The sequence below is a fragment of the Sus scrofa genome, chromosome 1 (assembly GCF_000003025.6).
Source record: "Sus scrofa isolate TJ Tabasco breed Duroc chromosome 1, Sscrofa11.1, whole genome shotgun sequence".
In the NCBI taxonomy this organism is placed as follows: Eukaryota; Metazoa; Chordata; class Mammalia; order Artiodactyla; family Suidae; genus Sus; species Sus scrofa.
The window spans coordinates 165,724,626-165,746,657 of NC_010443.5; the positions used below are offsets into that span (position 1 = coordinate 165,724,626).

At 51.4% G+C, this 22,032-nt stretch overlaps 1 protein-coding gene across 9 annotated transcripts in view; it reads left to right on the forward strand.

The window, feature by feature from the left end:
* Nucleotides 1–8,827, forward strand: part of MAP2K5 (mitogen-activated protein kinase kinase 5) — a 275,190-nt gene extending 266,363 nt beyond the window's left edge. For all 9 annotated transcript variants that reach the window (XM_021100479.1, XM_021100474.1, XM_021100477.1 and 6 more), the window contains one exon: nucleotides 8,343–8,827. In XM_021100479.1, the coding sequence (XP_020956138.1) occupies nucleotides 8,343–8,447 (105 nt within the window). In that variant the 3' untranslated portion in view covers nucleotides 8,448–8,827. The remainder of the gene's footprint in view (nucleotides 1–8,342) is intronic.

A 22,032-nucleotide genomic window follows, 5' to 3' on the forward strand; every position in this document is an offset into this window, starting at 1 on the left:
AGGACACATAGACCTGTTCAGATGAAAGGTGAAGAGCTCCTTGACCCACCTAGATGCCTGTGTACAGTCTAGGATGGCTAGAGGTAAGCAATTTGCTGCTAATAATTGAATATTTGGGAAGAAACATCTATTTCTGTAGCAATTGTGAAGAATAAACTCAAGAGGTTGATTGAAATGGCATGTCACAACTGCAAACCATTTCTGAAGTCTTTACAAGAAAATGAAGGACTGGAAGGAACCCCCATCCCCCCAGCCATGGAAAAGCTTTAGGAATCAGAGGCTGAGAAATCACATTCTCAGAACAAACACCTTGCCTCAGAAAGCTCTGTGGCTGGGGCATTGGCCCGGGTAAGCTAGGTGAGATTCCACACTAGCTAACAGGCAAGGCTCACACTCTCATCTTACTGTCGCCAACCTCCCCCCCACCCATGCATTCTACACCCAGGGAAATTACCTCCTGCATGCTGCCCAGCTTGTATCTGTGAAGCCCTGTCTGCAGACAGGCACTCCCTCAACCCACTCCCAAGGCAGACAGCAAGGGCATTTGGTGGAGGTGAGGAGACCAGCCAGCAGCCTCCCCATGTTCAAAACCAGTTGAGAAATAAGACTCAGGAAAATGACTGAAAGGAAGCATCACCTTCTCTAAATCTGAGCTGAGGGCTGTACTTAACATGGGTACTTACTTGCTGACTCTCAGTCCAGGGCTCCTGTTCTTACCCCACACGGAGACAGATGCCAAGGATTGCCCTGCGATGCCTCTGCTTCTTCTTGCTCGACTGATGGAGTAGGGGGTTCCTCTGCAGTCTAATCCTGGCCACCCTCTTCCCTGACTCCCCTTGTCCATAGCCCAGGCACCCCAGCCTGGAAGGAAGAATAGACCCCAGGAACAATCAGGACTTCATATCTCATGTAATTAATGTTATAAAGGCTGCCCACTGCCCCACTGCTTGTCAGCAAGTCTTGGACATCTGTGCATTTTTCCATAAATTATTTAACTTCTCTGATCTGAAGTTATCTTTGGGATAGGTAGTTTTGAAACTTTAGCAATGGAATGCTTTTTATTATGTAAAATTAATGCAGGATCTCAATATTTATATTGGGAAGAAAGTGGTGCTTTTTTAGCATGAATATGTTAGTATATACATTGTAGACACTTCTTTGTAAAGGCATCCAAGGGATTCTCTTGAAGGGTATAAAAGTCTGAGAGCCAAGATCATAGGTGACGGTTACAGTCTAACATCTGCATCAGCACCCCACTTATCTCTGATACTGTGTCAGGAGCCCTGTATTGAGGAAATCCTGAGTCAGTTACCTTCTCAGCTTGGACATCACTTAAATCCTCATAGAAAGTTAAAAAAAGGAATCACAGAAAAGCTTTATTTCAGAGTTTAGTTGCCAACAGTAACTAACAGCTGTTACAGTACATCCATAAGTCAAATAAGAGAGACTCAAAGCTTGCAGGAGCTGATGTCACTGGAAACTCAGAGCAGGCTTGACCCCTGGCTGGTCACTGCGCACCGGGCCACCAAACGCATGTGCTTCCTGGGCTCAGTGCACCAGCTCTAGTGGGATGCTCACAGTTTCATACCTACACACAATGTGAGTGGACATCACAGCCTCAAACTCTTTCAAATGCCCGGTGCACCACTGCCGCTTTCCTAAGTGTCAACCCACATATGAGCAGTTCAGCGATATGCACAGATCTAACAAGCAGACTGACTGTCCTAAGAACTGCAGGAAATCAGTTAACATCGTGATGCTAGGTAACACACTGCCGGTAGGCAGGATAACATTTGGATTTGAACATAGTTGAGTGTTAATGTTATTTTTAATTAGTTTTCTTAATGCGAATATAGCTTAAGATATGTCCCTGATTAGAATCAAACATCTGTGGAAGCCCCAACAGATTTGGGGCCCTGATGGTTTTCTGAGGTCGCATCCAATCCTACCACACCTCCATTATTGCTGAGAAAGGACTGAAGTGTTAGCCCTGCTGCCGCCAGGGCTGGAATCCTAAAGGGACATGTGGAGAGCCTTCAAGTTAGGCTGCAGACCCAGCAAGGGAAGGTGAAGTAATGGACAGTGCGTTGACCTTGGAGCCCTCAGGCCTCTCACATCACCTCTTGCAGGACTAGCCCTGCAACTTGCCTAAGCACCTGTTGGACTGTACTTGTTTTGAACTTGGCTGGGGTGTAACTGGGCTGGACTTTCTTGCTAGAACTGATTCTTGGGTCCTTGGTGGGAGACAAGGTGCCTGGAGCTTGACCTGAGGGAGGGGAGTCCTGTGGTCCACAGAGGCCCCCCAGGGGTCTAGAACAGCCTCAGCATGTGGAGCCTTCTCCCCAGACCTGCCGCCCAGACTGAAGCAGTGTAACTTACCCATCAATCCAACTAACTTTTCTTGGTGGTTCAGATGTGATTAGCCCTGCCCTGCCCTCCAGTGGCTTTCAGTTTCGTGCTAGGGCTCAAGTGACCATGATACACAGCAGAACAGGTGTGTGCTCTTATTCTGGGAGAGGTGGACCTGTCGGGAGGAGACGTGAAGAAATGTCCCACAGAGTAGATCAGAGAACCAGGGAAGCTCAGGTTATGTAGCTGGGTGAGGTGGACCACCCAGTGGTCTGTCTGCAGGGTGGATGCCGCCATCCTCTGGCTCTGCCCGGATGAGGAAGAGCAGCAGAGTGGCTGAGAGCTTGGGCTCTGGAGACAGCACCACATTGAAGCACTGTGGTCTTGCACAGATTGCTTAATCTCTCTGTGCTTTAGCTTTCTCATAAAATGGGCATAATACTTAATAGAGTTGCTGAATATTAAATAAATTACTTGATTAGGGAGTTCCCATCGTGGCTCAGTGGTTAACGAATCCGACTAGGAACCATGAGGTTGCGGGTTCGGTCCCTGCCCTTGCTCAGTGGGTTAACGATCTGGCGTTGCCGTGAGCTGTGGTGTAGGTTGCAGACGCGGCTCGAATCCCGCGTTGCTGTGGCTGTGGTGTAGGCCGGTGGCTACAGCTCCGATTCGACCCCTAGCCTGGGAACCTCCATATGCCGTGGGAGCGGCCCAAGAAATAGCAAAAAGAAAAAAAAGTAAAAAATAAAATAAATTACATGATTAGAAGTGCCTGACAGCACAGCTTTGAGCAGGGAGGACATAGCATGCCTTTTTGCCACATTAATTTCAGTTTGTCAGTTAAAAATTACTAGCTGAAATTCCCATCATGGCTCAGCGGAAACGAATCCGACTAGGAACCATGAGGTTGTGGGTTCGATCCCTGACCTCGCTCAGTGGGTTAAGGATCTGGCATTGCCGTGAGCTGTGGTGTAGGTTGCAGACGTGGCTCGGATCCCACGTTGCTGTGGCTGTGGTGTAGGCTGGCGGCTACAGCTCTGACTAGACCCCTAGCCTGGGAACCTCCATATGCCACGGGTGCGGCCCTAAAAAGATAAAAAAAAAAAAATTACTAGTTAAGGGAGTTCCCTGGTGGCTTAGTGGGTTAAAGATCTAGCATTGTCACTGCTATGGCTCTGGTTTGTTCCCTGCCCTGGGAACTTCTGCATGCCTCAGGCATGGCCAATAAATAAATAAATACCTATTTCATTTTAATTCCTAGTTAAAAATAACCTACCATATATGCTTTTTTAAAAATGGGAATTTAAAACTCAAGGTGCCCAACCTCAGTGAGTACAATACTGTGGTGTCCTCATGGCAGAACACTGTGCCAGGCATAGAACTTAACTCTGCCACTGTCCAGCTGTGTGACCTTGTCCCAGGTCACATTTGTTGGCATTTTGGTTTCCTTGTCTATAAACAGGGGCACTGGGTGGATTCAAAGCCATTTAAGGCAGCCAGGGTCTGGCACACAGCAAGGGCTCAGTGCATAGATGCAGACAGAGAGGACAGGTGGGTCACACCAGCAAGGCCTTAAATGACTCACTTGTATGACGTTCTTTGGGAAGCTAAAAGAGAGAAAAAAGTGAGGTGACTCTAAATAGGTAAATTCCTATTTGGGAAGAAACTTGAAGCCCAGCTAAGGGCAGAGTGAGGTGTCAGTGAATGACTGCTGGGAGTCCAAACCCAGCAGCCTCAGGCCACGCTTTACCACCACAGCAGGCTCGGTGCCTCCGCTTGCTGTCACAGTGCAAGCACACAGACCCCTGCCCCCTTTGAAAGAAGCATACAGTGCTGCCCACATGGGGAGCATCCTGCTGTCATCCTGATGTCAGGAAGGCAACTCACCACGTTGTCAGGGGTGGGCAAAAATTTAGAACTGTCGTGGAACTAAAACTCTAGTGAAGCATTAGACACTGATGCCCAGGTGAGGAGAGTGTACCGAACACTCCAGATCCTCTTCATGAGTTACTGCACAGGCACCAGTTGCCCCTCTGCCCCGTGGTCGGGGGTCTGCGCCCGGGAACGAGCCAGCTTTGGTTGTTGTTGACTCATCTCTCCCACTCACTCTCCCCCATGTCCCACTTTTGGACCCATCCTGCCTCTTGCAGACCCATCCTTTTCCCATCATTATGACTCCATCTTGTGTGGCGAAGTTTGTGGACCATTATACTTCAACCCTCGCCAGTTTAATTGTAGCGATTGGCCCTGAGAGAATGGGAAATGGAGTGGCTCCCACTGCCTGGTGATGAGGCCAGTGAGATCATTCAGCAGCTCCGGCCAGCATGCGCCTCACCAGTAACCGCCAACACGCTCTCTGTGGGGCAGGCAGAGGCCTCGGTGTCTGGGGCAGTCACCTCTGGTGGAGAATGCACTAAACGAGCTCAGGTGGCTGTCCTGGCTCCATGGAGCTGGGCCACGCTGCACTCCTGCCAGTCCTTGTAGCCTGAGGGGGCTGAGGGATCTTGTCCACTCGGGATCCCTCTGCCTCTCACCCAAGCACAGAGGAGGGGCTGGTGGCAGGGGCTGCAGCCCTCTCTGAGCTGCACAGAGACCCTAAGAAGGGCCTGTGAGCTCAGCTCTGTAGTTGCAGGTGCAGGAGAGCACGTGGCCCTGAGCATGGCATTTGGAGTTGAGACCCATGTTTTTGATCCAGCCCCTCACTTGCATGACTTCAAGCGGGTCTCTGAGCATCTGTTTCCTCATCTACAACGTGGCTGTGTGTGCTTCCACCGTGAGCATGAGGATCCAGTGGGAAAATCAGGACAAAGCCAGGGCCTGGCACACAGCACTCAATCTATGATGCTGGGCTTAGTATTACCTGGCGTGCAGTTTCCAGACATCTTCAGGCATCTTGGCTGTGCCGGCATCTGTTCAGGCCTGTTTGGAGCTGCCTAGGAACTCAGGCACCTCAGGGTGGCTGAGTGATCTCCATGCTTTTCCCAGAATTGTTCATCGGATTTTATTAGTTTGCTCATTAAATTAATGAGAAGTACCTGCTTCATGCAGAGCCCAGGACTGGAGGCGTGTCCACTGTCCTCTAGGGACTAAAGGGAGCACACGCCCTGTCTGTGTCACAGGGGATGTGGTCCAGCCCTGAGAATGTTCCATAGTACAAAGCAGGAGCCTCAGTACTTAACTAGTCACGTCCGCTCCCCAGGCCTCAGTTTCCTTTTCTATAAAATGGGGTGATGGTACACTTCCCCTGCTTCCCATCTAGGGCTGATGCGAGGGGGGGAAGTCAAGTAAGAGTGACCTGCCACCCTGACAAAACACTCTCCCAGGGTTCCCAGGGGTGCTGCTTACAGAGGTCAAGACCTGCAGTCTCAGTCACCTTCTGGCCAGGCGGGCCTGTATCCCATGGCAGAAATGAGGCTGGGGAAATTGCAATCTGGATGTTGGTTCTCCTGCCTCTGCCTACCCAGATCAGCCCAGGGAAAGCCCCAGGCAGTGGGTTTGGGTCACAGAGACTTGTGATCCAGGCCCACTCTGGGAACCCAGGCAGGTCAACCGTGAGCCTGTGAGCTCCATTTCCTCATCCGCGTGGTGGAGACTCTCGTGTCCACCAATATGACTTAGTGCCTCCACCCCAGACCGTGAGGTACACCTGGACCTGTAGGCAGAGATACTGCCAGGCTGGCCTGTCATGGCCCCCAGAGTCTCCATTACCATCCCACTCTGTTTTCCTTTGTACAACTTTCCGTGTTTTCACCACGTACTGGCTTTCCCGTCATGTCCAGTCACATGGTAGACCAGGCAGCCTTCAGCTCCCAAGTTCACCTGTCACAGCCCAGGATGCCTAGAGAGGCTGGAGTCTCCCCTCCATGTCTGTCTCTGTCTCGCCTCTCCTCCTCCCTCTGTGATTCCCCTTCTCATCCTCCACAAGCCCATCAGCGGTGGCTAGGGGCTGTCTTTCCTGCGTCAGGGTGGTGTAAGCCTCAGGGGTACACAGGAGATGGGAGTCACCTCTCAGCCAGGGAGGGCAGGAAAGGGCAGGTCTCCAGCAGGGCGGTGGATGCCAACCCTCTCTTCCTCCACCTCTGGGGCACCTGGGCGAAATGCTCCCTGCAATGCGGCCATCGGCCTTCCTGTAACTGGAGGCACGCCTCCACTCTCCCCTCCTGCAGTTCCGCTCTGCTTGTTCCTGAACAGATGATAACAGAGACGGAGCATATGGCCCCCAAAGTCACCGGGCATTCTGGGAAAGTGACACTGTGCTACCCCAGGCTTGAGGGGAGGGGCCCATGGGCTCCTGAGCACAGCTTCTCCCTTTGTTCTTCAGAAGGGCGCAAGGTCGCCTCCTGAAAAGGAAATGTTTGCCTCTGGGTACTGATTCAGGAAGGCACACGTAAGGTGGGACTGTATAGATGAGGGTGGGTGGGGGAGGGGCAGAAAATATTAAAGCCAAGGTGAAGTCCCTCGTGGGCCTCTCCGCCTAAGCCCCCATTCTTGTGCTGCCTGCAGGACACCCACCCAACCTGACCTCCAGCTCCCCTCCCCAGCGGCAGCCTGCACCAGGGCCTGCTTCCCTGGGGCCCCTGCAGGTGTATTGAGAGCCAAGGGCAGATCACAGGAGGCGCCCAGCTGGGCTCCAGGGCTGGCTCTACTGTGGCCTCAGGGAGTCCCTGCCCTGGGATGGGTGCCTTTCACCCTTTGCATCCTCTAAGCTGTTTCCTCCACCGGCCCTGCACCTTTTGTTTTTGTCTTGTTTTTATTTCTTTAGGTCCGTACCTACAGCATATGAAAGTTCCTAGGCTAGGGGTTGATCAGAGCTGGAACTGCTAGTGTACAGCTCAGCCACAGCAACACCAGGTCCTTAAGCCACTGAGCAAGGCCAGGGATCGAACCCGCGTCCTCATGGATATTGGTCGGATTTGTTGCCTCTGAGCTAGACCCATGCGGGATGCTCCTGGGGCTGGTCTTCTTGCCTGAACTGAGAGAAGCAGGTAAGGGACACAGTGTCAGCCCAGGGTGAGGAAACCTGGATGTTTTTCCCGCCTGACCCTGAGACATCTCAGGTCTGACCAAGCAGCTCCTTCCCCTCCCCAGCCTGGTCCTTGACTGCTCCCACTGACCCTGGGGTCTGGACACCCTGTGCACGCCCTGGGCCCAATCCCTCCTGGCCACATGATAAGCTCAGTGCAGGACAGCTGGGAGCTTTGAGCAGGTTGCAGGGGCTGGTTGTGCATTCCTTAGCAGAGAAGCACCTTGGACCTATGGCCAGAGTGAGCCAGTGGCTGCCCTGCCTTTTTCCTGGCCTTTCCTGGGAACTCCCAGGAAACCCCATTGTGAGCAGGAGTCTTTTCTCTTCAGGACAGCAGGGGAGGTGCCCCACTAAATATAACCTGGCCTGCTAGTGGGCTAAGTAGGTTAGAGCCTGAGAAATCCATACGGAGGCTGCATCACCCCTCCAGAGTCCTGCCGTCCAGCCCCCACTTCTCAGCAGGACCAGCACATCCTTCCTCACCTGACACGTTGGCCTTCCCTACACTCATGGATTGTCACTTGTTCACAGGAAAGCTTGAGACAAAGAAGGCAGCTGAAGGGATTGGTGTAGCCTCTAATGAACTGATTCTCTGGTTTCTGGGCAGCAAGTGGACTAGAACACTGGCAACTCAGGTGCCAAGCCTTGCCGGCAAGCTGTTGAATTGATGCTGGGCTGAGGAAGGGCCTGGCAGTGTGGAGTTAAGACAGGGTCACATCCCAGGGGACCGTTCAGCCTGGTTAGAGTTTAGGAGAAGGGAGCTGAGCACCAGGCAGATTGTGAGGTGTGCAGTGAGTGCTCCAGACCAGCCTGCTCTGCTTTAGGCCTCAGTCATCGAGACTGTGAAATGGGGCTGAAGCTGCCCTCACCTCACAGGGCTGTTGGGGAGGGCTGAGAACAGGCCTTGGAAAGTATGGTGACATGCAGAGTCTGGGGAATGCCTGTTGCAGCTTCCTCCTCTTCCCCACAGGGCCACCCATTCATCATGCAGTTCAATGACGGAAATTCCACCGTGGTGTCCATGTGGGTGTGCAGGGCGCTGGAGGAGAGGCGGAGCCAGCAGGGGCCCCCCTGAGACTGCAGCAGGATGCTGAAAGCCCAGGACTTGTCACCAAGGGGAAGATCCACCTCGTGCCCTTCTCCGTTTGCTGTCTGCACCAGAAGAGCTTTGCTGGACCCAGGCCTCTCTGCTCTCACCTTCAACTCTGCTGCAGACGACCTTGCCTAGGGAGCCCTCGAGGGCAGCTAGCCCCTGCCGGAGCAAGCCCTCTCCCCCACCTCAGGTCCAGAGAGGCCTGACTGGCAGGGTGGGTAGAGGGGTTGGGGCATTGAGAAGCGAGGCCCCTGTGCCCTTGTCCCTCTGCCTTTTTCCCAGTCTTCTTTGTAAAGGATCAGGCTCCGTCAGCGACACTGATGGGAATAAAAATATTACTGCTTTGTGACCACCTCCCCGCATGAGGGTTGTGCTCTGGAGAGAGTTCATTGCCCAATCAGGGCTGGGAGTGGGGCGGAGGACCTAGTTTGGCAGGGATGTGTGTGGCAGTGCCAGCCCCCTGTGCCCAGGCTGCCCCTCCTCGGGCCCCTGCAAGTCTTAGGAGTGCTGCTTGCAGTTCTTTGGTGAGGCCTGCAGCCTGGCCCACTTGACAGATGAAAAACTGAGGCACGGAGATCTTGCTGAGTCGTCCTGTGCAAGGAGTGGACAAGCCAGCGCTAGAGCTGAGATCTCAGGACCCCTGTATGTGTGTTCCCCTTGCTGGGCTGGAGTTTGTCCCCACCCTCAAGAGCAAGGCAGCCCCAGCAGCAACTCCAGCTTCAACACAGTGATCCAACCTGGGGAGGTGGGTGAGGAAGGAGACCAAGGTTGGGGAAAAATCCCGGGTGGTTCTGCAAGGCCCTTCTTCCCCCACACTCCCACACTCTACCACCAGCTCCTCTCTGCAGCAAGCCACCCCTCACTGCCCTTGACCTCAAACCCCATGAACCTCACTCTCCTTGGGCTGTTCATAGCCAGCCTGTCAGGTAATTCAACCACCTGCCAGGTAAGTGTTACCCCACTTTTCAGGTGAGGAACCAAGGCTCAGAGAGGCTGGGTTCCACCTGGAGGTCCAAGTGGCATTTTGATGCATCCAAAAGCAAACTCTTGATGCCTCGCACACATCCAGAACCTCCTCCACCACTTCCCATCTCCATCCTCCCAGTGTCTAACCTAACATACTGGGCCTTGGCCTTGCTGCTTTCTCTTTCTCACCCCACATCTAACCCACCTGGAAGTCCTGTTGTCCTTGACTTCAAATCGTATTGATTCAACCACTTCCCACCTTCATCCAAGGCCTGGACATGCCTGGAAAACTGCAGCAGCCTCCTATCGGGCCCCTGCTCCCACCTGCCCCCTGCAGTCTATTCTCCACATGGCCACTAGAGGGAGCCAGTTAAAATAAGGCAGAACAAGGATGTTCCCCATTCAGAACGTCCAGGGGCTCCAGTTGGCTCAGAAGATTAGACAGAGTCCCAACAATGGTTTGTATGACCCTCTTCAGTCTGCCCCCACTACCTCTGACCTCAACTCCCATCACCACCAACTCTTGCTCTACTCCAGCCATCTGGCCTCCTCACTGATCCTTGAACATTCCACCCCCCTACTCTGACTCCAGGCCACAGCAGAGACATTTGCTGACCTGCAAAGGTTCAAGCTCCCTCCATAGTGTAGGGCTGTGGGGAAGCCACTGCCCAGCCCCAGACCACATCTCCCATTCACCCTTGCATTTAACAGGGGCCATGCAGCTAGGTTCCTGTCAGTTGAAGCAGATGGTAGTTGCTTCCTGGCCTCTGCTACCCCTTTCTCCCCCTCCTGCTAGATGGAAAATGATGGTGGGGGGAGGCTAAATCCTTGAATCACCACGTGAAGGCACATGCTTCCCCCAGGAACCCCTGCATTGGATTGTTAAAGGAGCTCATACTAACATGTTTGGCTTTTATGTTACTGGCAGCTAGCATTATGCCAACTAATTGTACCTGGCACAGAACGCTCTTCCCCCAAGTATCCATGTGGCTCACCTCTGTCCCATTCAAGACTTTGTTCATATGGCACCTCAGTGAGCCTTGACCTGCCGCTCTCTGTCTTTTTTTTTTTTTGGTCTTTTTGCCATTTCTTGGACTGCTCCCGTGGCATATAGAGGTTCTCAGGCTAGGGGTCCAACTGGAGCTGTAGCTGCTGGCCTATGCCAGAGCCACAGCAACGCGGGATCCGAGCCGCGTCTGCAACCTACACCACAGCTCACGGCAACACTGGATCCTTAACCCACTGAGCAAGGCCAGGGATCAAACCTGCAACCTCATGGTTCCTAGTCGGATTCGTTAACCATTGCGCCACGACGGGAACTCCCTGCCTCTCTCTTTAAAATCGCGACGTGTGGAGTTACCTGGTGGCCTAGCAGTTAAGGATCCGCCATTGTCACTTCAGTGGCTCGAGTCACTGCTGTGGTGTAGATTCTATCCCTAGCCTGGGAACTTCCACATGCTGCAGGCGTGGCCAAAATAAAATAAGAATAAGGTAAAACTGCAGCCTGCCCACATCTGCTTGCTCCCTGGGACTCCTAATCCCCTTCCTGCACCATTGTCCTCCATTGCATTTCTTCCAAACCACTGATTGTATGCATTTATTTCTCTTCTAGCTCTTCCCTTCCCCTCCCCCACATTAGTATGTATGCTGCACAAGGGCAGAGATGCTGGTCTGTTTTCTTCACATGGTATCCCCCAGTGCCAAGAACAGAGCCTGGCCTCACAGGAGCCCAGTAAATGTATGTAGGGTAGTGGAAAGTGGTGGGGCTATGATTCCGATTGTTGCTTAGTGTCTTTGCCCACGAAGGGCTCAGCCTGTGAGAGGCATCCTTTTGCTTCCTGGAGCAGAGTCATCATGTTCTTGGTAACACTTTTCGAGGTGGTTCAGGTCTCCAGCTGCCCAAGGGCCTCAGGCAGTGTTCAACTCCTACTGAGCACCTGCCATGTCCCTGCAGCTGAGAAGATCACAGGACTGGATGAGGCCCGGGCCATCCAGGCTGCTACTTCCCTGGTCAGTGCTCAAGGCAGGGAGAGCTGCAGGGAGCATGTGCTGTGGACTTTTCAAGGAAGAGGCTCTCCCCAGAGGGGCCGGCCCAGCCCAGAACATGAACCAGCCACCATCTAGATATAAAGCCCATCCTTGCTTTCAGAAGATGCACCCAGGCAGCCTGTTATCCCCAAATCCCAAGCCAGGGAAGGGAAAACAGGCAGGAATCCCATGCCAGCACTGTGCTGAGGCCTTACTTTATCCATGTGTTTAATCTCTGCACTGATCACATAAGGTAGGTGGTGTTAATCTGCACATTTTACAGATGGAGAAACCAAAGCACAGAGAGGCTAAGAGACTCGCCCAAGGACACCAGCAAGTAAGTAGCAAACTACCATTTGGAACTCAGAGTTGCGCTCCTAGCTACAGCTCTAGAAGTCAGCTCCACGAGCACTGCTATCTACATGCCAGCGCCACACTTAACCTGTCCTCCAGAACAGAGTTTTCACATGAAATCTGCTGTGCAAAGATACTGGGTCAGTACCTTTGGAGGGGGCCTATGGATCTGCTCTGTGACCAGTACCCGCTGGCACCCCTCATAGAGGTGGAGTGCCCTCCAGTAGCACTGAGAACCCTTGGTTCCTCACCTGTAAAATGGGGCTAACACACCTGGCAGGTGGCTGAGAGGATTACCTGACAGCCTAGCTGTGTGTGAATGGCCGGAGGTGAGTGAGGTTCGCTGGGTGTGAAATCGAGGGACCATCAAGGCCACTTTCAGGATGCTTTTGGACAAAGCATGTCTCTACTGAATCTCAGTTTCCTCATCTGTAAATGTAGGGGTTGACCTCACTGAGTTCCTCCCAGCCCTGGTGTTGCAGAACAGGAATTCTCACCCTTTGGGGCCATGGACTCCCATGAGCATCCCATGGAAGAGACAGACTCTTGCCCCAGAATCACGTGCGCCCACCTGCACACACACACACAGTTGTCCACACTTAGGGTTCATGGAACTCCTGAAACTAGACTCTAGGTCTAGAGCCCCAGCTTTGGAGCAGCCCCAAGGTCTAAGTTTCCCTTGGATTTGGTCTTCAAAAATCCCTGCAGCTGGTGGGCAGGCCCCTCTTTGGCCCATTTAGTCTCCATCCCCCTAGTCACCCTTGGCCACCCCCAAGGCCAAGTTCCCCTTGCCCTCAAGGGTCATGGAGGACTGAGACCTGGAACACAGAGGGGCAGAATGAGCTCTCCCCCCTGCCCAGAATGCCTCCTCACCCTGCCCATGCAGCCAACCCTCACTCCTCCCTTGAGGTTTCTCTCAAATGGCACCCTTTTCCCTTCTCTGGTACAGACTGTGAGCCCCCGGGGTCCATCACCCCAGGACGACTTGTGGAGGGTGTTCTGAGGTGAGATGGCTAGCAGGCTGAAAGGGTCAGGCCTGCAGGCCCTCTCCCCAGGGCTTTTCACTATCCTATTCTAATCTCTCACCCCAGCCCTAAGTGACACCCATTTGCCTTCTAACCAGAGTCTCCTGGAGACCAGACCCTATAGGATTCAGCCCTGGGCCTCTCAGACCTTCAGGGAAGCCTGGCGTTTCTGGGACAGGTCAGTCTTCATGGAGCCCCCAGGTCACACTGGGAGGTGGGCGTCACCCTGGCTTGGAGGCAAGGAGTCCCCTCAGCACTCAGCCCACTGGACCTTCCTTGTTCTGCCCTTTGATTTCCCTGTCTGGGAACAGGTTACAGGAACCCGGGGCTTTGGAAGTCAGAGGGCAATGGGGACAGAGAGGAAGAGTGGAACCCTTGTTCCCCACATGTGGTCAGACAATGGTCTTGTGGCCCAAAGCAATGTGACCCAGAGCCCAGCCCACTTAGGCCAGTGCAAGATGGACTGGACACTGTCACCAGCAGAGGAAGCTGCAGGTGCCCTGCCTGCAGGCCCAGAACCTGGGGCCTTGGTGCTCACACAGAACAGACCTGAATCTTTGGGGGAAGGCACATGCTTCCAGATCTCTGCTCATTTAGGGCTGAAGGCTAGGCCATAATCTCAGAATGAGGCCCTGGGCCTGCAGGCTGGCAGCTCACTAGACCCCTCAATCGCACAGGTTGGTTAGAAGGGGATGGTCAACTGCCTCCAGGTGGGGTGGAGGAGCCCAGAGGGGGCCGTGATGCTGCCTCAGAGACATCTTCCATCCCCACTGACTGCTGCCCAAATTCCCCATTGGAGCTTCATGCTTTAGCTAGCCTGGGCCCTATTAGGATGAAAGCCTCTGTTCACAGAGTAGGGGGGTGGGGAGGGAGAGCAGGCATCCTGGCATGGGGGAGGGAGGCAGTGCCAGGCCAGCTGGCAGAAGAGTGGGAGCAATGGGAACAGGAGGGCAAGTAGGGAGCCAGCACCCTTAGCCCACAGCGGCCTGGCAACCAGGGGATCCTGACTCCAAACTTGAGACCAGGTGGACTCCCAAAGACTGACCTGGACCAAGTCCCAACTCCCATTGAGGGGTTGGGGTACTTTTACTTCAAGTAGCCAGATATGGCTCAAGCCAACCGCAGGTAGGAGGCTGAGGCCAGGATCAGCTCTGAGGGGCATGTGGAGAAGGCCAAAAGCTATGGTGATGTGGGCTGGAGCTAGCAGGGAGCCTAGGCAGCCGAAGCAGTAAATGGCTCAGGACGTAGCCCCCAAGCCTGGTCCTTGTGTGTGCTGGCTGCTAGTACAGGGTGGGGTTGGTCACCAGCCCTCAGGTGCAGGACTGGATTTTGATGGCACTTCCTGGCTTTGTCACGGCAGAAGCCCTGATTGGCTGAAGCCCTGCTCTGATCCACCTGAGATGCCCATTACCCAAGAGGCTGGCAGGTAGGTACAGCTGGCAGTGGGTGCGCAAGGGGCACCCAGGTGGAGTCCCAGAGACAGCCCAGGCTGGCACAAGCCACTAAGATGGATTAAAAAGTGGGCAGGGGAGCCAGCAGAGCCCAGGCCTCGTAATGACAAATTTTCTGCTGAACAACTACAAATATTCGCCGTGACTTTGGACAGAGTCTGAAAAAGACTTTGTTTCCTCCCTTGGCGGTATCATTTGTCTTGTTTTGAAGCCACGAGATTGCAGGCACGAACTTATAGACTAAAGTTTGTCTTAATTGCCGTGGTGTCACCACCTCTCTGGCAGATAACAGCACAATGAACGAGTCGATGGGGCTGAGCCCTCCAGGTCCTTCTTCTAAAGTGAGACAAATTTCCCTCCTTTGAGCCCAACAGTCCATCGGCAGCTCTGTCATTTATTTATCTCCCTAACAGTTTGCATTAACTTGCAGGGGATAAGAAGTCTCTCCTGCCCACAGACTTAGTTAAAAGCATCCAGTCGGGCTGTACTGCTGGTTCTCTGTAAGAATTTGCTTTATACCTCCCACCGCATTGGCGGGGGCAGGCAGCAGAGGCTGTGGTGGTAGGGAGAGCAATGGGGTTCACACTGAGAAAAACAGTGAGGGTGGCAGAATGGGAAAAGAGTGAGAAGGATACCCGGAGTTGCAGTGTTCAGATCACTTTTGTTCTGAGAAAGAAGAGAAACAGTACCATTTGCAGTATCAACTGGCTTGGCAAACCACCTGCAGGCTCACCTTAGCTGGTCCTCCCAGCACCCTGGCAAGGGCACAGTTGCCCCACCCCTGTGTCCCACTCCATGTTCCCATCACGGGGGCCGGGGTTGGGCGGGAGGTGATGCTCTACTCTCTGAATGAGCGGAGCTCTTTCTGCCTCTGAGCAATTGCACAGGCTATTCCCTCAGCCCCGGACACCTTTCCCTACCATCTGTTTTTCTCCTGCCCAGCTCCTACTCATCTTCCAAGGTTCACCTGAAATGCTCCGGGGAGGCCTTTTCTGACTCCCCATGTGACTCTCCATCATCTCCCTCCTGACCTCTCTGCCTTGTCCTCATGGGTTTTCTTGCTTCAGCTGTCTGCCTTGTTCCAGTGAAAGCCCCAGGAAGGCAGGAGCTAGGGCACTACTTGGCATCAAAAGATGCTCAAGAAATAATGGCTAAGGATTTCCATCATGGCGCAGCAGAAACGAATCCAACTAGGAACCAGGAGGTTGCGGGTTCAATCCCCAGCCTCGCTCAATGGGTTAAGGATCCGACATTGCCGTGAGGTGTGGTGTAGGTCACCAATGTGGCTTGTATCCTGCATTGCTGTGGCTGTGGCATAGGCCAGCAGTGACAGCTCCGATTTGACCCCTAGCCTGGGAACCTTCATATGCTGCAGGTGCAGCCCTAAAAAGAAAAAAAAGAAAAAGAAGTGGTTAAATAAATAGAGGGGAGGCTAGTGGGGCTTCAGAGAGCTTAGTGACCTGGCCTCCACTGGCCTGCCGTCTAGACACAAGTCCCCAGTAAATGCTGCGCAGCAATGGAGAGTGGGGCCTCTTTAATCTCCTCCTCCGCTGTTCTGCATTTTCCTAATATATTGCAACAAACATGCATTATTTTATAATAAAAAATAATGTGTTTTAAAGGTATTTTGAATCTCTTTGTCAGCAAGGCAGTGAGAGAGGCAGCATTCAGTGTGAGTCTTCTGATCTTCTGACACCCAAATCGATTCCTTCTTCCCCAACAGCCTCCAGGATCCTTTAGGCAGTCTGGTATGAGAAACAGCAGAACATAGCAATGAAAGGCATGGGCTTAGTCTCACACAGACCTGGGCCTGAATCCTGGCTCTTCCACTGACCTGCTGTGTGACCAAGGGCAGGATGCCTAACCTCTCTGGATGGGCCTAAGTTTTCTTGTTGGTAAAATGAGATAATGATAGTGTCCACCTAATGGGTTGGTGGTGTCATTACTGAATCATTCTGACCATGACATGCACAGAACTTTTCCAAAGGTTTCTTCTGCCTTCCTCCTGCAGGCAGCCCTGCCTCACACACAGACCCACACAGCCACTCCTCAATCCCTGTCTCCCCACTTTTTCATCTGGCCCCTGCCTTCCAGGTCTGGAGAAAGACAAAGGATGAGGATGTAAGACACATCACTGCCAGCAAGGGCCACTGCACAGTTGGTGAGAGGGCCTGACATGGGCCTTCTGGACTGTAATGGCAGTGCAAGTGGGTGGTGACACTGCCCCCCACCCCGCCCAGTGTGATCCTCAGCCCACACCCAGGCCTGCCTCAGCATCCCCAGGAGTTCTGTGCAGCTCGGCGCAATAGCTCCAGGTTCAGCCTTGGCCACACTCAATGGGGCAAAGCTCTGGATTCTGGGCAGTGGCTCTGGAGGCCAAGAGTGGGGACAGAAGCGCCCTCACCTGGATATACACGTGCTCTCATCCATGTGCTATAATCAAGTTCCACATACACACTCCTGCTCCCAGGGCCTCTTTTTTTGACAGACATCTGTAGTAGGCAGGATATACCAGCCCCCCAAAGATGTTCACACTGTGAAACTCAGAATCTATGAATATATTATGTTGCAGGGTAAAGGAAAATTAAGTTTGCCATTCACCTGACCTTAAAGTTAGATGATTCTTGGAGTTCCCTTGTGGTGCAGCAGGTTAAGGATGTGGCACAGTCACTGGAGTGGCTTGGGTCTATCCCTGGCCTGGGAACCTCCACATGCCAAGTGAAAAAAAAAAAAAGTAAGATTGTGCTGGATTATTCAGGTCAGCCCAGTGTAATCACAAGCATTGTTTATAGTGGAAAAAGGAGGCAGGAGAGGAGAGGCAGGAAAAGATCTGAAGATGCTACACTGCTGACCTTGAAGACAGAGGAAGGAGCCAGGAGCCAAGGAAGCAGGAGGCCTCTAGAAGCTGAAAAGTGTAAGGAAACAGATTCTCCCTAGAGCCTCCACAAGGAATGCAGCCCCACTAAGGCCTTGGTTTTAGTCCAATGAGACCCATTTCCAACTTCTGACCTCCAGGATTATAAAAGAATATTTTTGTGTTGTTTTAAAATGATGTGGTAATTTTTTACAGCAGCAATAGGAAACTAATTCCTCTTCATTATCCAGGCCAGACTGCCCCAGTTGCCTTTGGAGTAGACCCTTCCATGTGTACATCCCTTTACAGTTTACAAAGTCCATATTCCAGGCCCCCATCCTCAGCTGCCCTCTGCACTTACCAGCCTATGCCCTCTCTCTCTCTGCTCCTCCCTCCCTCCCTCCCAGCACCTTGCATCCAGCACCCCCATATCCCATTCTCCAAGATCCAGGTCCCTCCTCCAGCTCCACTGCCCTCCCTTTCACCTCCCTCCCCAGCAGAGCTCAGAGCTCCGTCTCCTCGAACCCTGGAGGCTGACCCTTACAGGGCTTCATGACTAGGGACTCCCACAGGACCTCTCTGAATCCACAGCAGTGCCCAGCACAGACGCTGGAGACACTAACTCATCAGATACTCCCTTAGCATCCCCTGTGTTCCAGGAGCTATGGACCCACTCGGGATTGATGCAAGCTAGTCTCTGCACTCTCCACCTCAGTTTCCTTACCTGCAAAATAGGGATAATGATATTTACTTTGCAGCATGATTGTGAATATTAGAAATGCATTTACGACAAAACAGCTAGCAAAGTAAATAGTATAATAGATAATAAGAGATAGCTATTATTATTATAAGTACTACTTTTTAGCTGTAAGTCATGTAATTTCCTTATGATCTGTGGTGCCTATGGAGGTATAATTAAAAATATATATAAATGAAAAAAAAGCAAGATAAAGGGATAAAGAGAGACAGGATTGGGGCTGGGTTAGCAGCAGAAACATTGGGAGGAGGGTCACTTTCCTATTTCCACTGATACCAGCTAAGAGAACTAGAGGCCCCACTGCATGCCAGGCTCTGGGCTGGGACCTCTCATCTCAGTTAGTTCTCTCAAAATTCCCATGATGCCAGCCCACCCATTTCAAGATTGAGGAAGCTAAGATTCAGAGAGGTGGAGCGATTCACCCAAAGCCACACAGTCAAGAAATGGTAGCCATAAGATTTAAACCCAGACAGGTCAGAAGTGAAAGCTGTTTCCTCAGCAATAGCTGCCTCCCTGTAATTTGCAGACAGTGTTCTTTCAACACTCTCACTCCACTAAGATGAAACATGCCATAGTCACTTCATCCCAGGCCTAGTCGTAATAAAGGCCCATGTTGCATACATTAGAAGGCAGAGGAATTTCTGTTGTGACTTAGTGGTAATGAACCCAACTAGTATCCATGAGGTTGCAGCTTTGATTTCTGGCCCTGCCCAATGGGTTAATGATCCAGTGTTGGCATGAGCTGTGGTATAGGCCAACAGCTACAGCTCGATTCAATCCCTAGCCTGGGAACTTCCATGTGCTCAATAGGGGGAGGGGGAAAGCCTCAACAATATTTGCAGGGATGACTGGTTCCTGATTCCTGAGCAACGAGCTTCCGTTTACATCTGCAGAGGAAGGAGGCTGGCTGGGCCCCTTCTATGGGGAGGCCCCATCTCTCCTGAGGACAGGAAGATAGTCACTTCTCCAGACCAGAAAAGTCAGTGGGGGTGTGAGAACAGTTTAACGGGGAGAGGATAAACTTTTCAACCAATGGTGCTGGGATAACTGAATATCCACATGCAAAAGAATAAATCTGAATCGCTACCTCACATCATACACAAAAAATTAACTGTAAATGGACCATAAATCTCAATGTAGGAGCTAAAACTATAGAGGTCTTAGAAGAATACATAGGAGTAAATCTTATGAACTTGGGTTCAGTAAAGCCTTCTCTCTTGTGACACCAAATTACAAGCAACAAAAAAATAAATAAGTAAACTGGGCATCGTCAAAATTTAAAACTTTTGTGGAGTTCCCGTCGTGACGCAAAGGTTAACTAATCTGACTAGGAACTATGAGGTTGTGGGTTTGATCCCTGGCCTTGCTCAGTGGGTTAAGGATCCCGTGTTGTGGTGAGCTGTGGTGTAGGTTGCGGACACGGCTTGGGTCCCGCGTTGCTGTGGCTCTGGCGTAGGCCGGTGGCTACAGCTCCGATTCAACCCCTAGCCTGGGAATCTCCATATGCTGCGGGAGCGGCCCTAGAAAAGGAAAAAAATAAATAAATAAATAAAACCTTTGTGCTTCAGAAGACACCATTAGAAACTGAAAAGACAGTTCACAGGATGGGAGAAGACACTGGCAAATCATGCGTCTGATAAGAGACTTGCATGTAGATTATATAAACAGCTCTTTTGATTCAATAGTAGAAATACAAATAACCCAACTGAAAAAGAGGGCAAAGGATCTGAATAAACATTTCATGAAAGATGTACAAATGACTAAATAGTGCTTGAAAAGATGCTCAAAGTTGTTACTCATCAGAGAAACACAAGCCAAAACCCCAGGAAGATACCATTTCACACCCACTACGTGGTATAATAAAAGGATAGTTAATAAAAAGTGCTGTCAAGGATGTGGAGAATCAGAACCATCATACATTACTGGTGAGAATGTAAAATGGTGCAGTCCTTTGGAAAATCAGTCTGATGGTTCCTTAAAAAAATTAAACATAGAGTGATGGCCTGACAGTTCTACACCTAACTATATGCAAGAGAAGTTAAGAATCGCTACCACACAGAAACTTGTACATGCATGTTCATAATAGCCAACAAGTAGGAATACCCCAAATATCCATCACTGGATGAATAAACAAAATGTGGGATATCCATGCAATGGAATATTATTTGGCAATAAAAAGGAAGTACTGACATATGCTGCAACATGGATGAACCTTGAAAACATGCTCAGTGCCAGAAGTCAGACACAAAAGACCATATACTGTATGTTTCCCATTATATGAAAAGTCCAAAATAGGCAAATTTAGGCAGAAAGCAGGTTATTGATTGCCAGGATATGGAGTTTCTCTTTGGAGTGATGAAAATATGCTAAAATTGATAATTGTGATGGTGCACAACTCTTTGAATATATGAATATTTTTTTCCTTTTTTTTTCCTTTTTTTTTTTTTTTAGGGCTGCACCCACAGCATATGGAAGTTCCCAGGTTAGGGGTCCAATCGGAGCTACAGCTGCCAGCCTATACCACAGCAACCTGGGATCAAGCCAAGTCTGTGACCCACACCACAGCTCATGGCAATGCCAGATCCATAACCCACTGAGTGAGGCCAGGGATTGAACCCGCATCTTCATGGATACTAGTCAGATTCATTTTTGTTGAGCCACAATGGGAACTCCCAAATATATGAATACTTTAAATAGGTGAGTTGTATGTGTATTTCATCTCAATAAAGCTCAACCTGGTCCAGCAGACAGATTGGACTCCACCAACATTCAGGCCACTGCCCAGAATGGATCTGAGGCTGTCAGGGAAGAGGGAACACACAGATTTTGAGCACCTACTCTGTGCCATCTGCATTGTGCCAGGCTGGGCTATGGGGAGGATTTTCAGGAGTCTGAGAGTGAATCCCTGCCTTTAAATTGCACACCCAGGGCACTCAACCTAGTCCCAGACTTGGCTGTGTGCCATTTACCCAGCACCTTATTTAATCCTTATGATATCTCTGTGAGACCCAAGAAAGCCCTGATCTAGTAAGACCAGGAACTACTTTATAGGTGAGAATTTGGAGACTCAAACAGGGAATAACTGGGATTTGAACCCAAGCCTTGATGACTCCAGAGTCTGTTCTCTTTCCAGTCCCTCCTTCCACCATGCTGGGTGGAGGAGGCCCTGGGAAGGAAGCCCCTGCTATCAGGGAGCACTCAACAAGCCTGCCAGCTGCTCCCCACCAGCCTGCCACAACCCATTCCCTCCTCCTATGAGAACCGGCCTTTAGTTTTTGGAGGTTCTGCCTGAGTAGCCTTGCCTGGATCTGTGTGCAAAGGTGAGAATCCCAGGATCCCCTAGACATCACCAGGGAGCATGGAACCTTCGATTCTTTTTTTTTTTTTTTTTTTTTTTTTTGTCTTTTTGCCATTTCTTGGGCTGCTCCCGCGGCATATGGAGGTTCCCAGACCGGGGGTCTAATCGGAGCTGTAGCTGCTGGCCTGTGCCAGAGCCACAGCAGTGCAGATCTGAGCTGCATCTGCAACCTGCACCACAGCTCACGGCAACACTGGATCCTTAACCCACTGAGCAAGGCCAGGGATCGAACCAGCAACCTCATGGTTCCTAGTAGGATTCGTTAATGAATCCACCACGACGGGAACTCCGGAATCTTCAATTCCTGAAGAACCAGATTGGCCACTAAACACCAAGGGCACCATTCAATCACTATGGCCAGCAGGTCAGTTCACAGCCCTTCAGCACTCAAATGCTCACTTTTTAAAATTTCTTTATTTACTTTTCAGGTTTGCACGTGCGGCATATGGAAGTTCCCAGGCTAGGGGCTGGACTGGAGCTACAGCTGCTGGCCTACACCACAGCCACAGCAATGCAGGACTCGAGCCATGTCTGTGACCTACACCAGAGCTCATGGCATCACCAGATCCTCAACCCACTGAGTGTGGCCAGGGATGGAACCCGCATCTTCATGGATACTAGTTGCATTTGTTTCCACTGTGCCACAACAGGAACTCCCTCGCTCATTTAATAGACATACTGAGCACCTACTGGCACTAAACCCTGTTCTAGGCCCTGAGAATACAAAACCTGACAGTGGGAGAGACAGCAAATAGCCGCAAACAAATCAGGAAA